Source organism: Oncorhynchus clarkii, chromosome 3 (assembly GCF_045791955.1).
Source record: "Oncorhynchus clarkii lewisi isolate Uvic-CL-2024 chromosome 3, UVic_Ocla_1.0, whole genome shotgun sequence".
NCBI lineage: Eukaryota > Metazoa > Chordata > Actinopteri > Salmoniformes > Salmonidae > Oncorhynchus > Oncorhynchus clarkii.
This window is the reverse complement of record NC_092149.1, coordinates 29,524,243-29,539,645: the sequence shown is the minus strand read 5'-3', so window position 1 is coordinate 29,539,645 and position 15,403 is coordinate 29,524,243. Positions and strand designations below refer to the sequence as shown.

Below are 15,403 nucleotides of genomic sequence, written 5' to 3'. Positions count from 1 at the left end.
ACTAGTTGAAATGACTCACCCCTGACTAAAACATCACTCTGTGCAATCTGCACAGCACGCTCTCCTCCCATGGGGGATTTCAGACATAGTTGGCTCTTTGTAATCATGTTCAGAAAATGCAGCTCTCTGCTGCAACATACCAATCACACATCCACTTTCTGTCTCTCATGCCTCCAGTACATATGTATTATCTAATTTATCTCCATCTGTATGTGTGCATATTGTTCTTAGACTGTTCTTAACTGGTGGTGGAAAAAGTACTGAATTGTCAAACCTGAGTAAAAGTAAAGAAAAGTAAAGAAAATAACTCAAGTGAAAGTCACCCAGTGAAATACGACTTGAGAAAGTCTAAAAGTATTTAGTTTTAAATATAATTAACTATCAAAAGTAAATGAAATTGCTAAAATATACTTAAGTATCAAAAGTAAAACTATAATATATAATTTCAAATTCCTTATATTAAGAAATCCAGACGGCACAATTGTGTTTTTAAAATTTTTATTGACGAATAGCCAGGGGTGTACTCCAACACTCAGACATAATTTACAAACGAAGCGTTTGTGTTTAGTGAGTCCGCCAGATCAGAAGCAGTAGGGATGACCAGGGATGTTCTCTTGATAAGTGTGTGAATTGGACCATTTTCCTGTCAAAATGTAACGAGTACTTTTGGGTGTCAGGGAAAATGTATGGATTAAAAAGTACATTATTTTCTTTTGGAATGTAAAGTAAAAGTTGCAAAAAATATGAATAGTAAAGTACAGATACCCCAAAAAACGACTTAAGTACTTTACACCACTGTTCTTAACCTACCCAACCCTCCCTCTCTCTTTGGCTTTCTTTTTCTCTTTGGTCTTTTTCCCTTTGGTTTTCGTTCCTCCCTGTTCTGCCTTGTCCCTTTGCCACCCTCTCTTTGCCCCTCTTCAGGACAACAGTCGGAGGGTGGACAACGTGCTGAAACTCTGGATCATCGAGGCGCGGGAGCTTCCCGCCAAGAAGCGCTACTACTGCGAACTTTGTCTGGACGACATGCTTTACGCACGCACCACCAGCAAGCCCCGGACTGACACCGTGTTCTGGGGTGAGCACTTTGAGTTCAACAACTTGCCAGCCGTCCGCAACCTACGCCTTCATCTCTACAAGGAGACTGACAAGAAGAGACGCAAGGTGAAGGGACAACTCTCTCACCAGTGTGCAAAACGGGATGAAACTGGTTAAAATGACATTTTTTGCAGACTGGTTAAAGCAGTTTGCCCAATGATTAAGATGAATATACTTTAGTTTCCTTACTATCTTTTTCTCCTCTTTCTTAATGGCCACATAACTCTTGACCACAAAATCTCATATTCATTTCCCCTCTTCTATCAGGAAAAGAGCACATACCTGGGACTGGTCAGTATCCCTATCTCCAGCATCACGGGACGACAGTTTGTGGAGCAGTGGTACCCGGTCATCCAGCCTAGCATCCTGGCCAAGGGGCAAGCAGGGGGCAAGATCATCAATGCCTCCCTACGCCTCAAGTCCCGTTACCAGACCATGAGCATCCTGCCCATGGAGCTGTACAAGGAGTTTGCCGAGTATGTTACCAATAACTACCGGACTTTGTGTGCGGTGCTGGAGCCTCTACTGAGCGTGAAGAGTAAAGAAGAGGTGGCTTGTGCGCTGGTCCACATACTACAGAGCACGGGGAAAGCAAAGGTGACTATTGGCATGAGACATTAAACAAGTTGTTACTTCAGTAGTACACGGTACAATGCAAGGTCATATTCCTGTATACACCTCACTGTATCCTGTGTATATGCCAGATAAATGCTGTTTTTTATTTGATAGCATAATATTGATGGAATATGAGTACATTATAGTGAGAATGTATCCACTGTTTATAAATTCAACCGCTTCAAATCACCATGCTCTCAGCTAAATAGGGAGGGGGGGGCATTACTGCCAAATAGGTCAATGTCATAACAGTGTCCTTTAAATACATAGGATGTGGTGTTGCGCTGTAACCAGTGTAACATGTGTCATGCTAATGTAACCATCCTATTACTTGATGGCCCATGGTCTAGCAATATGTCACTTTACTGACCACACTGGATATTCATTCAGTCCTTGAAGTTGGGCAGTTCACGGTAGGCCTCAATGCCATGCTATGTAAGCAATGTTCTGAACAGGCAAACATAGCTTCCATTGGTCGATTACCAATCAAATTATTATTCAATCACCTAACATTCCATAAAAATGTTTACCTCTCTTTTGGACTTTTTCACAATCACAACTTCTACAACCTCAGGTTCCCTTGAAATCAGACTGTCTCCACCAGTATCTCCCTGAGAAAAAAAATGTTTGCATGATGTCACTGTATAGCTAGATGATGCATTGTTTGGGGTGGTCCTAGGTTGAAAATGCTGTCAACCACCTAGCATTATCATCTACAAACCAAACATACTATCATGTCAACAATCTGCATATTTAGCTTTACGTAACTAGCTAACGTTAGCTAGTTGAAATAAAGGCATTGGGCATTTAGTGTTGTTTATGCAGTGTAGCTACATGATGTAGCTAGTTATCGTTAGTTTCCAAATACAAAATATGTCAGCTAGCTAGCTAAGTAGCCATGTTAGCAAGCTTGAACATTGAACACACTAAGGTTAGCAGCTAATGTAGCTAAAAAAAAACGTAGGCTAAAAACGCAACCCAACACTTACCTACCTGTCCATGACAATGGTGGCCATTTCGGCATCACTCTTCCACCTTTCAAAATTAATTCCAATGTTTATCCGGTTTCTTGATTGGTCATGAGCAGTCTTTTTTTTCACTTCTTTTTCTCTTGGGTTCAAGTTGATTCAGATCCAAGAACTGAGAATGATGCTTGTTTCTGTCTACATTTTCAGAAAACGCTGGCCCTGCTACCAGGACAGTTTATCAGCAAATAAGTTAGCTAGCTTGTTGGCTTCGTCTGCTCTGTGTTTGTTTCTTGCGACTATAGCTTGCAAGTGACTTTCACTTCTTCTCCAGCTCTGGAGCATGGCAGCAGAGTCGTTCGAGTAGGCAGGTTTTAGTGCAAAGACACACCTTGCCCAGAAGGCCAGCCCAAGGCGGCTCAGGGCTGAAACCCCTTGTTTTTGAAGAAGTGGGGAAGAAGTGGGGCAGCATGGGGGGCGCCCACAACCTGCGTATTCTATCTTTAAGGCAATATAAGCTACAAAATTAACATTAGTTTGACTACTTCTTGGTTTTCTTACCAAACCATAAACCAAAAGAGATTGAAACAGAAGGAATATTAAACGTAACAAATTACACTCTGACCTGAGGAAAGGCGTTATATCCTCAAAATTGAATTTGAGAGTACCCAATAGATTATAATTGAATGTTTTAAAAAGAAAGTATATGCTATGTTGATGTTTCTGTTTTGTTTCTTCCCAGGATTTTCTTTCAGACATGGCGATGTGTGAGGTAGATAGATTCATGGACCGAGAACACCTTATCTTCAGAGAGAACACTCTGGCCACCAAAGCCATAGAAGAGTATCTCAAGCTGATTGGACATAAGTACCTCAAGGATGCAATAGGTGTGGCCTTAGAATACTTCACATTTATCACTCAATACATGTTGTTGAACTGTTCTTACTGTGATGTATTCATTATCTTTCTGTGTTTGCCTAATGGTCAGTGATATTGTGTTTGTTTCAGGGGAGTTCATAAGGGCGCTGTACGAATCAGAGGAGAACTGCGAGGTGGACCCCATGAGGACACCACCCTCTGTCCTTCCAGATCACCAAGCCAATCTCCGTATGTGCTGCGAACTGGCACTCTGCAAAATCGTCAACTCCCATTGGTCAGTAGTTGGCATATGAGTGTTTACTGTTTTTTTCATTCAAGTAGGATTACTCCTGGTCTACAGCACCCAAAGACTTATTTACATAATTTTGATTGTTGAACACACCAGATTTGCATTCAGTAGTTGGCATACACTGCCTTACTAAAGCATAATATACTATCAAATGATAATAACACACTGTATATTTGTATCTCTCTGCAGTGTGTTTCCTCGAGAGCTGAAGGAGGTGTTTGCCTCGTGGAGGGTGCGCTGTGCAGAGAGGGGGAGGGAGGACATCGCAGACCGCCTAATCAGCGGCTCCCTTTTCCTGCGCTTCCTGTGTCCGGCCGTCATGTCCCCCTCCCTGTTTAACCTGACCCAGGAGTACCCAGACGAGCAGACGTCGCGCACGCTCACCCTCATCTCCAAAGTGGTGCAGAACCTGGCCAACTTCTCCAAGTCAGTTCATTCATTCACTACAACTTATAATGTTATGCTTATGCTAAAACTTCTGTAATATTTTGAGTATTTTTCCGGGACACAGATTTAAGCCTAGTCCTGGACTAAAAAGCATGCTTTTTTGTAGATTCTCCATTGAAATTTCTTATTAGTTATTAATCCAGGATTGGGCTAATTCTGTGTCCGGGAAACCAGCCGATGATGTGTAATCTGAGTTTATAGCATTTTGACTCTTCTTCTCTCTCTCCCTCAGGTTTGGTATGAAAGAGGAGTACATGTGCTTCATGAATGAGTTCTTAGAGATGGAGTGGGGCTCCATGCAACAGTTCCTCTATGAGATCTCCAACCTGGACAGTGTGAGCAACGCGGGGGGTTTCGAGGGCTACATCGACCTGGGCAGGGAGCTGTCCATACTGCACAGCCTCCTCTGGGAGGTCATGGCCCAGCTCAGCAAGGTAGGGAGGATCAGGGTAAATATTAACAATATAACCTCTACAACATATGACCAATAAGAAAAGTACAAGTTACAGATAACCATTGTAGTGTTATTCAATAATGAATAAGTCCAATTAGGAATCAGGACAATAAAATAACTATGTATGGTCTTGACAACTCAGTAATCTGAACGTATGAGTCAGTAGAATGAATGGAATGATTAAGGGCACTTGTAATTTTCAAAGATAAGATACTTAAAATGATCAACCACACTTTTTAACCATTTGAATGCTTTTCCTATTGTCATTGTTAACTTGTATTCATGTCAGTCTTCTAACCCTAACCCACAGGATGCCATTATCAAACTGGGTCCCTTGCCCCGCCTCTTGAATGACATCAGCATGGCCCTGCGTAACCCCCACCTGCAGAGGCAACCCAGCCACCAGAACCAGACAGATAGAGTCCATGAGAGACAGACGGAGAGGCTGCTCTCACGACCCAGCTTCAACAGGGGAGTCTCCTCGGAGTTCCAGAATCTCATGATGAAGGATCTCAACAGGTAGTGCCCTGGCTTTATTTAATCCTATGGGCCTATTTCCTGGAAACAGGTTAAGTATAGTCCTGGACAAAAAAGCACTTTGAATGGAGAATTTCCATTGAACGTACTTTTTAGTCTATGATTAGGTTTAATCCGTGTTGGGGAAACCAGCACTAAGAGGATGGTTGGTTGGTGCATTTGTTAAAGTTTTGCCTTTCCCGCCATAATGCTGTGGTTGGGTTGTGCCTTTTGTGCCAAACTCGTAACACACCTATAACCTTGTCATCGTCTTCTCCAATCTGTTGCCATGTGTTGTTGCCTTTCTTAAGCTCCATAGATATCACTCGCTTGCCTTCCCCTACATCTGGTGTGTCCGGTGGGGGGGTCATGCCGTCTCGTGCTCATCCTCAGCTGAGTTTCCAAGAGCGTGATCACCCACATCGAGCCTCCAAAGACGTTTTCTATGTAACACGCCCTCCCTTGGCCCGATCCAGCCCTGCCTACTGCACCAGTAGCTCCGATATCACCGAGCCAGACCACAAGGTTAGTTGAATTATTTTGATAGCATTAGGATCTGTTAGGAGACATGTTCTACAGGAAGCTATGTAAACTGCACATCTCCTTTCCATGTGGTAGCCAAGTCTGGCAGACGACTGCAGGATAGTATGGCAGCTGTGCGCTCATAGGAAAATGATGCATGTACCTTAGTGGTAAGTCATGGGACATGCAATTCAGGCTTACAACCACCCCTCTTAATAGATAAAAAACTTAATCAACTTATTGGCACTTTAGAATTGGGCACAGAAGGCTGTTAGCTCTATCAATCTCATCTAGGTGCTCAGTGTCAATAAAGTGTATATCTATGATGGACCTCCAGGACTCCACAATGAACAGCGTGTCTAACCTGCAGTCGGTGGCCATGCTCAACTCCTCCCAGGCCTCCATCACCGGCATGGGCAGCTTCGGAGGGCTCAGCAGCCAGGGTGGAGGAGGCCTGGGCTCGGGCCTGAGTGGTCAGCTCCGGGCCGGAGGCCGCCTCTCGGCCGGCTCGGGGGGATCCAGCATGTCAGGGGGCCTCCGGCTGAGCCAGTTGAGCCAGATGGGCACCACCACCGACTCGCTGTCCCAGCAGCAGCAGCAGCAGGCCGCCGCCCTGAGATACCCGCTCTCCTTCCAGAACCCCCTGTTTCACCTGGCCACCGGCACTGCAGATGGACCCCACCTTCACCACCAGCACAGCAGGGCCCATCTCCCGCCGCCCCTGCTCCTGGCCCCGGAGCCTGACCCCGGTGGCTCGCACGAGGCCTACATCCCCCAGTTCGCCCACGGGGGGTTCTCTCGCAGCGAGGACCTGTCCACCCTGAGGACCGGGGCAGGGCACCTGGGGCAGCCAGCCATTATCCACTCACACAGCTATAGCGACGACTACAGCAGGGCTGATTTCGCACGGCGGCAACTGTCCATGCACGGGCAGGTATGGATTAACTTAAGGTCAAGAATGTGTTTACAATCATGTTCTACTTTTGTGCAAATGAGCCTTTTTGTCTCTCCTACTTTATAGTAATTTAAGTCAACATTTGTTTGTAGCCTACATAAATAGGATTAGCATAATGTAAACATCTGAAACAGGTTTAAGACCAGGATAACTTGGAGTTCTATAATTGTCCTTGTTAGGATAATCTTCAACAGCAACAGCAGATGGGCATGGCCTCTCAGACTGGTACCTCCCACTCCTCCCTGGCCACACCCCCCTCCACAGTCCAGCCTGTGCGCCAGAGCTCCATCGCCCCGCCTCCCGCTCAACGCGTCAAATCACAGACCTCCCATCAGCTGTCCGTCAGTGCGGCTGCTGCTCCCACACCATCCGCTAAGACGCGACCGCCCAGTGCCAACCTATCACCAGAGTCGGGCTACGGAGGTCGGCAACAGGCACCACGGCAACAGCTGTCGGTCAAAGACAACACAGCCCCTGGACTGCCCCACCAGCAGAGCTCTGTCAGGGAGAGCCAGGGCCCCCAGGGGCCACAGGGAGGCACTACAACAACCATACAGCAATCACAGCAGCAGCAACAGCAACCACAGCAACAGCACCTGCTCAAACCTTCCATTAGTAAACAGGTATGCAGGCTACTGTACTCTATTGTGTAATTTAATCTACCCTTAAATCTGACAAGAAGCTCATAGCTGTCACTGTTATTTTCTCTCACTCTGCATTATATAACAATTCCAACACACCTATCAAATACAGTTCAACCATGCTCTCTCTTTCACAGTTGTTTCTGACCAACCCCAGAGTCCCAGTGACCTGTATATATATATATATATAACAGTTACACGACCTACAGCATGGTCAAATTTCCAGCACCATTTTTAAAATTTTATTTAACCTTTATTTAACTAGGCATATCAACACATTCCAATGACGGCCTACCAAAAGGCAAAAGGCCTCCTGCGGGGGCGGGGGATAAAAAAAAAATATAAAAATATATAAATATAGGACAAAACACACAAATCACAACAAGAGAGACAACACAACACTACATAAAGAGACCTAAGACAACAACATAGCAAGGCAGCAACACATGACAACACTGCATGGTAGCAACACAACATGACAACATGGTAGCAATACAGCATGACAACATGGTAGCAACACAACATGACAACATGGTAGCAACACAACATGACAACATGGTAGCAGCACTAAACATGGTACAAACATTATTGGGCACAGACAACAGCGCAAAGGGCAAGAAGGTAGAGTCAACAATACATCATGCAAAGCAGGCACAACTGTCGGTAAGAGTGTCCATGATGAGTCTTTGAAAGAAGAGATTGAGATGAAACATTTCAACTTCAACATTTCAACATCATCATATCACCTATGCTTAGTCTACTACAGTGACAACTAAAAGCAACCAAAAACAATTTAGTCCAATCAACGTAAGCTAAATATAATGTGGCTGTACATGGTTCTGATTCATGTGTGTGTGTGTGTGTGTGTGTGAGAAAGTTTGTGCAAGTCGAAAACACTTGTTAACTCACCCTACTTGTAGAGAAAGGCCAATGCCATCCTCTTTAATGTTGACGAAACAGTCACTCTGTCATATAGTACACTCTTTTATTTATTGTTGTCCTAGGCTACATGGCTAAAATGCTTGCTTGCTAGTCTAACTTCCTTTCATGGGCAATGTTAGCTAGTTAACATGAGCCTTTTACATCAAGCTACATATTGAACTTCCATCCTCTCAGGCCAGGGGCACAATGTAGGAATTAATGGTTGGATCAGAATCACTGTTATAATCATTGGCCAGTATGGAGAATTAAGTAAAACCACAAGTCCAAATCCCTATCCCCATCCATGGCTAAATTAGGAAAGAGCTAGCTAGCCACCAGAGGACAACATCACAACGAGATTCAACAATTCAAGTTGTTTCTCAATGACGTATGCTCTCATTGCGATTTGATAGGAGTGATGCCAAATCCAAACTGGCTTCCCTTGACACTTATTAATGATACGCCAGGACCATTCACAGTTGAGCTCACTCAGTTTAGAGTAACGCTGATTGGCTATTATTTTATACTTAATCAAGGAAGGCCAAATGCTTGTTGGCTTCCCTTGCAGTCAATGCTACGTCCGGCAACAATGTCATACTCTTTTGGCCCAGACAGCATCAGATAGATAGCCGACACATACAGAGACAGAGGGGCAGTGTTTTGCTTGCTTGGATGCGTTCTCCACTGAGATATATTCAGCCTCTTGCGAATTGAAGGAAAATTATGAAACACAGAGAGACAAAAAAAATATTTATCTATGTTTTTTCTTGTTCAATTTTTGGTGACAGGCCTGGCTTCCCTTGGCACCCATGAATACACACCACTGCTAGTACTAGTACATATTCTTCCTCTTCATATCTGCTTCTTGCCTTTTTCCCCAGGGTTCCGGGCAGTCGCCCTCGACCCTTAACCCCCCGACCCCGGCCAATGAGAGAACAGTCGCCTGGGTCTCCAACATGCCTCACCTCTCCGCTGACATTACTCTGGAGGCTAACCGCATCGACCGTGAGGAGTTCAAGCTGAAGGAGTACTCCAAAAGCATGGATGAGTCTCGCTTAGACAGGGTAGATACATCTCTCCCACCACAGCTTTTGCAATACAAAAGAATGCTAGCCTAAATTTGACATTGGCAATGTGTGTGTGTGTGTGTGTGTGTGCGTGTGCGTGTGTGTGTATATATATAAAAACAGTAGATAATTGTCTTAACAATATACTGTATACAATATACCAATCTTCTAGGAAATCAACAGTAACAAAACGATCCCTCAAAGGAATGCAGAATTTCTCTCTTCTTTAGCAATTCGACGTAGCAGCATATTAAACAGCAAACTGTGAGACTAGAGAACCGTAACACTGATCTGAGTCATATCTCCTTCTTAATGCACAGTACAGATGTCAGGGAAGTGCAACCCAAGTCTATCAGTGGAGAACAGATGGTACCGAGACACGTATTTATGAATAATTTAGATAGGAACAGCTGAGGATGAACTTGAACAACAGTGAGTCATTGAAAATAAACAAACTTTTAGCTCGCATATTCATATTTGACCGCAGACACCACATTACCACATTTCTTTGTCCGAGTGAAGGTGTGTTCAGTCAACCCCCAAGAACATTTGCTGGTTGTTTAGCCATGTGTTGCTAATAAACAGTATGACATTTGCTCAACTATTTTTATATTTTCAATATAGACATAGCTGGATCTTGGTGCATAGTGAGCAAGTGAAAAGGGATAAACTATGTGTGCCTTAGACTTTAATGAACACTGGACAACAATGTGGTTGCTTCCCTATTCCATGGTGACTTGTCGACGTGTATGACAATTGCTCAACCATTTTCTATTTCCCAATGCGTTCTCTTCTCTCTGTCTGTCTCAGGTAAAGGAATATGAGGAGGAGATCCACTCCCTGAAGGAGCGACTGATCATGTCCCACAGGAAGCTGGAGGAGTATGAGAAGAGGCTCCTTTCCCAGGAGCAGCAGACCAGTAAGATCCTCTCACAATACCAGAGTCGCCTGGAGGACAGCGAGAGGAGGCTACGGCAACAGCAGGTGGAGAAAGACTCCCAAATTAAAGGAATAATCAACAGGTAAAAAGAGGGGTGGTGGTGGAGGGTGGAGGAGATGGAGAATGGAGATGTAGAGAGAAAGAGAGAGAGAACTAAAATGGAGTGAAGAAAATGAATTAATGTATTGTTAAGACCTAATCGTGTCTGATTACGTTTATCCAAGAAATATCAACAATTATAGACAGAGTTAATCTTCTTTAGACAAGTGCTGATTTTTGGAAATAATATGGGGAATATTGATGAATATATGAGTTTAGATGATGTATAGTTATGAAATAGATACATTAATAATGTATGGAGAAATAACGGGGAGGCCTCAACCATATTTTAAATTATTTTTTAAAAATGTTAACCTTTACTAACTAGGCAAGTCAGTTAAGAACAAATTCTTATTTTCACAATGACGGCCTAACCCGGCCAAACTTGGACGACACTGGGCCGCCCTATAGGACTCCCAATCACGTCCGGATGTGATACAGCCTGGATTTGAACCAGGGACTGTAGTGACACCTCTTGTACTGAGATGCACTGCCTTAGACCGCTGCACTACTCAGGAGCCATAGGTGTGTAGGTCAAATATACATATATACACTGCTCAAAAAAATAAAGGGAACACTTAAACAACACAATGTAACTCCAAGTCAATCACACTTCTGTGAAATCAAACTGTCCACTTAGGAAGCAACACTGATTGACAATACATTTCACATGCTGTTGTGCAAATGGAATAGACAACAGGTGGAAATTATAGGCAATTAGCAAGACACCCCCAATAAAGGAGTGGTTCTGCAGGTGGTGACCACAGACCACTTCTCAGTTCCTATGCTTCCTGGCTGATGTTTTGGTCACTTTTGAATGCTGGAGGTGCTTTCACTCTAGTGGTAGCATGAGACGGAGTCTACAACCCACACAAGTGGCTCAGGTAGTGCAGCTCATCCAAGATGGCACATCAATGCGAGCTGTGGCAAGAAGGTTTGCTGTGTCTGTCAGCGTAGTGTCCAGAGCATGGAGGCGCTACCAGAAGACAGGTCAGTACATCAGGAGACGTGGAGGAGGCCGTAGGAGGGCAACAACCCAGCAGCAGGACCGCTACCTCCGCCTTTGTGCAAGGAGGAGCAGGAGGAGCACTGCCAGAGCCCTGCAAAATGACCTCCAGCAGGCCACAAATGTGCATGTGTCTGCTCAAACGGTCAGAAACAGACTCCATGAGGGTGGTATGAGGGCCCGACGTCCACAGGTGGGGGTTGTGCTTACAGCCCAACACCGTGCAGGACGTTTGGCATTTGCCAGAGAACACCAAGATTGGCAAATTCGCCACTGGCGCCCTGTGCTCTTCACAGATGAAAGCAGGTTCACACTGAGCACATGTGACAGACGTGACAGAGTCTGGAGACACCGTGGAGAACGTTCTGCTGCCTGCAACATCCTCCAGCATGACCGGTTTGACGGTGGGTCAGTCATAGTGTGTGGTGGCATTTCTTTGGGGGGCCGCACAGCCCTCCATGTGCTCGCCAGAGGTAGCCTGACTGCCATTAGGTACCGAGATGAGATCCTCAGACCCCTTGTGAGACCATATGCTGGTGCGGTTGGCCTTGGGTTCCTCCTAATGCAAGACAATGCTAGACCTCATGTGGCTGTAGTGTGTCAGCAGTTCCTGCAAGAGGAAGGCATTGATGCTATGGACTGGCCCGCCCGTTCCCCAGACCTGAATCCAATTGAGCACATCTGGGACATCATGTCTCGCTCTATCCACCACAGACTGTCCAGGAGTTGGCGGATGCTTTAGTCCAGGTCTGGGAGGATATCCCTCAGGAGACCATCCGCCACCTCATCAGGAGCATGCCCAGGCGTTTTAGGGAGGTCATACAGGCACGTGGAGGCCACACACACTACTGAGCCTCATTTTGACTTGTTTTTAAGGACATTATATCAAAGTTGGATCAGCCTGTAGTGTGGTTTTCCACTTTAATTTTGAGTGTGACTCCAAATCCAGACCTCCATGGGTTGAAAAATTTGATTTCCATTGATAATTTGTGTGTGATTTTCTTGTCAGCACATTCAACTATGTAAAGAAAAAAGTATTTAATAAGAATATTTCATTCATTCAGATCTAGGATGTGTTTTGAGCAGTGTATATATAAATAATGGGATAGCTTCAAACTAACTGCACATTCATTTGAAAGGTGAGGTCAACAGTGAAATCATTAGGCAATTGGTTTTCACCCAGTCAGTAGGAAAATGTTCATTGAACATTATTTTTCTGACTAATGTTAACCAATTGACTTGAGCCAAGGAACTTGAGAGGAAACTATTTGTGTAAATGTTCTGCTTTTGTCCACCACCTCTAATAATCTGCAATTGAAAGTTAGATATGCGTCACAGGGAACTTTTAATCCATTCCAGGGAAGAAGAAATGGAATGAAGACCGAGGCAGTTCCTGGCTGTACTTCATGGAACCAATCCCATCCATAACCCCATAACTATGTGCATAAAGATCCCAAAATACACATTTTTAGGCCCTTTGTACTATTGCACTACTTGGCAACTTTTTTTTTACCAGTATATCAAACATGCTGCTTGTTTTTTTTTCCTTTAGTAGTTTACCTGCATCATCTGTGGTGATTATTCTGATAATCGTAAACCGAGAGCGATTCACCTAGATTGAATTGAAAAGCACAATAATGGACTGAAAGGTGACATCATATGACTTCTATCTGCCCTATACAGTATGAGGTCATAATGGTGTTTTTGATAAAAATGCATGAAGCAAAGACTAAGGTAGTACATGACATATTGTTGTCATCACCATAACAGCTTGACATGAGAATGAACAATGCCAATCTTCACAAACCGCGACCACAGTTTGATGGGGAAATACTTTCTTATGATGTGTAAAGAGAACACAGAGTAAACCTAATTTATCTGCTAAATGACAAGTTCTCTTTCCCCTTTTGAAGTTAGTTTGGGCGATTGCATTGTTACAGTTGACAAGGTATTCTAGAGGATTCTATAAGTAGTGGATGGCTGCTAGATTTTAAGACGGATTCATATGCTGTCAATGAATGAGAAATGCTATTTGCGTTTTTTTATTATTGATGGTAGAAAATAGGTGTCAAGCTACTTCATTAGCTCAGGTAGTTACAGTTGAAGTCAGAGGTTTACATACACTTAGGTTGGAGTCATTAACTTGTTTTTCAACCTCTCCACAAATGTCTTGTTAGCAAACGATAGTTTTGGCAAGTTAGTTAGGACATCTATGGTTGCTAATAATGGGCCTCTGTACGCCTATGTAGATATTCCATAAAAAAAATCTGCCGTTTCCAGCTACAATAGTCATTTACAACATTAACAATGTCTACACTGTATTTCTGATCAATTTGACGTTATGTTAATGGACAAAAAAATAGCTTTTCTTTCAAAAACAAAGACATTTCTAAGTGACCCCAAACTTTTGAACAGTACGTGTATACATATGAATCTTTATGTATATATATATATATATATATATATATATATATATATATATACAGTTGAAGTCGGAAGTTTACATACACTTAGGTTGGAGTCATTAAAACTCGTTTTTAAACCACTCCACAAATTTCTTGTTAACAAACTATAGTTTTGGCAAGTCGGTTAGGACATCTATTGTAGTTTTTCCAACAATTGTTTACAGACAGATTATTTAACTTATAATTCACTGTATCACAATTCCAGTGGGTCAGAGGTTTACATACACTAGGCCTACCTTCAAACTCAGTACCTCTTTGCTTGACATCATGGGAAAATCAAAAGAAATCAGCCAAGACCTCCACAAGTCTGGTTCATCCTTGGGAGCAATTTCCAAACGCCTCAAGGTACTGTAGCTCGTTCATCTGTACAAACAATAGTACGCAAGTATAAACACCATGGGACCATGCAGCCGTCATACCGCTCAGGAAGGAGACGCATTCTGTCTCCTAGAGATGAACATACTTTGGTGCGAAAAGTGCAAATCAATCCCAGAACAACAGCAAAGGACCTTGTGAAGATGCTGGAGGAAACAGGTACAAAGTATCTATATCCACAGTAAAACGAGTCATATATCGACATAACCTGAAAGGCTGCTCAGCAAGGAAGAAGCCACTGCTCCAAAACCGCCATAAAAAACTACGGTTTGCAACTGCACATGGGGACAAAGATCGTACTTTTTGGAGAAATGTCCTCTGGTCTGATGAAACAAAAACAGAACTGGTTGGCCATAATGACCATCGTTATGTTTGGAGGAAAAAGGGGGAGGCTTGCAAGCCAAAGAACACCATCCCAACTGTGAAGCACAGGGGTGGCAGCATCATGTTGTGGGGGTGCTTTGCTGCAGGAGGGACTGGTGCACTTCACAAAATAGAAGGCATCATGAGGTAGGAAAATTATGTGGAAGCAACATCTCAAGACATCAGTCAGGAAGTTAAAGCTTGGTCGCAAATGGGTCTTCCAAAACGGACAATGATCCGAAGCATACTTCCAAAGTTGTGGCAAAATGGCTTAAGGACAACAAAGTCAAGGTATTGGAGTGGCCATCAGAAAGCCCTGACCTCCATCCTATGGAACATTTGTCTGCGGAACTGAATAAGCGTGTGCGAGCAAGGAAGCCTACAAGCCTGACTCAGTTACACCAGCTCTGTCAGGAGTAATGGGCCAAAATTCACCCAACTTATTGTGGGAAGCTTGTGGAATGCTACCCGAAATGTTTGACCCAAGTTAAATAATTTGAAGGCAATGCTACCAAATACTAATTGAGTGTATGTAAACTTCTGACCCACTGGGAATGTGATGAAAGAGATAAAAGCTGAAATAAATCATTCTCTCTACTATTATTCTGGCATTTCACATTCTTAAAATAAAGTGGGGATCCTAACTGACCTAAGACAGGGAATTGTTACTAGGATTAAATTACAGGAATTGTGAGAAACTGAGTTTAAATGTATTTGGCTAAGGAGCATGTAAACTTCCCGACTTCCACTGTCCTCCAAAAGGAAAATGAACCATACATTCCTATA

At 43.6% G+C, this 15,403-nt stretch overlaps 1 protein-coding gene across 1 annotated transcript in view; it reads left to right on the top strand.

The window, feature by feature from the left end:
* LOC139392655 (ras/Rap GTPase-activating protein SynGAP-like) overlaps positions 1–15,403 on the top strand; it is a 91,166-nt gene that overhangs the window by 58,797 nt on the left and 16,966 nt on the right. The window contains exons 7-18 of the mRNA XM_071140799.1: positions 925–1,164; positions 1,366–1,695; positions 3,421–3,565; positions 3,687–3,831; positions 4,036–4,272; positions 4,526–4,727; positions 5,058–5,266; positions 5,575–5,788; positions 6,123–6,719; positions 6,920–7,363; positions 9,184–9,366; positions 10,180–10,391. Coding sequence (XP_070996900.1) covers positions 925–1,164; positions 1,366–1,695; positions 3,421–3,565; positions 3,687–3,831; positions 4,036–4,272; positions 4,526–4,727; positions 5,058–5,266; positions 5,575–5,788; positions 6,123–6,719; positions 6,920–7,363; positions 9,184–9,366; positions 10,180–10,391 — 3,158 coding nt within the window. The remainder of the gene's footprint in view (positions 1–924; positions 1,165–1,365; positions 1,696–3,420; positions 3,566–3,686; positions 3,832–4,035; positions 4,273–4,525; positions 4,728–5,057; positions 5,267–5,574; positions 5,789–6,122; positions 6,720–6,919; positions 7,364–9,183; positions 9,367–10,179; positions 10,392–15,403) is intronic.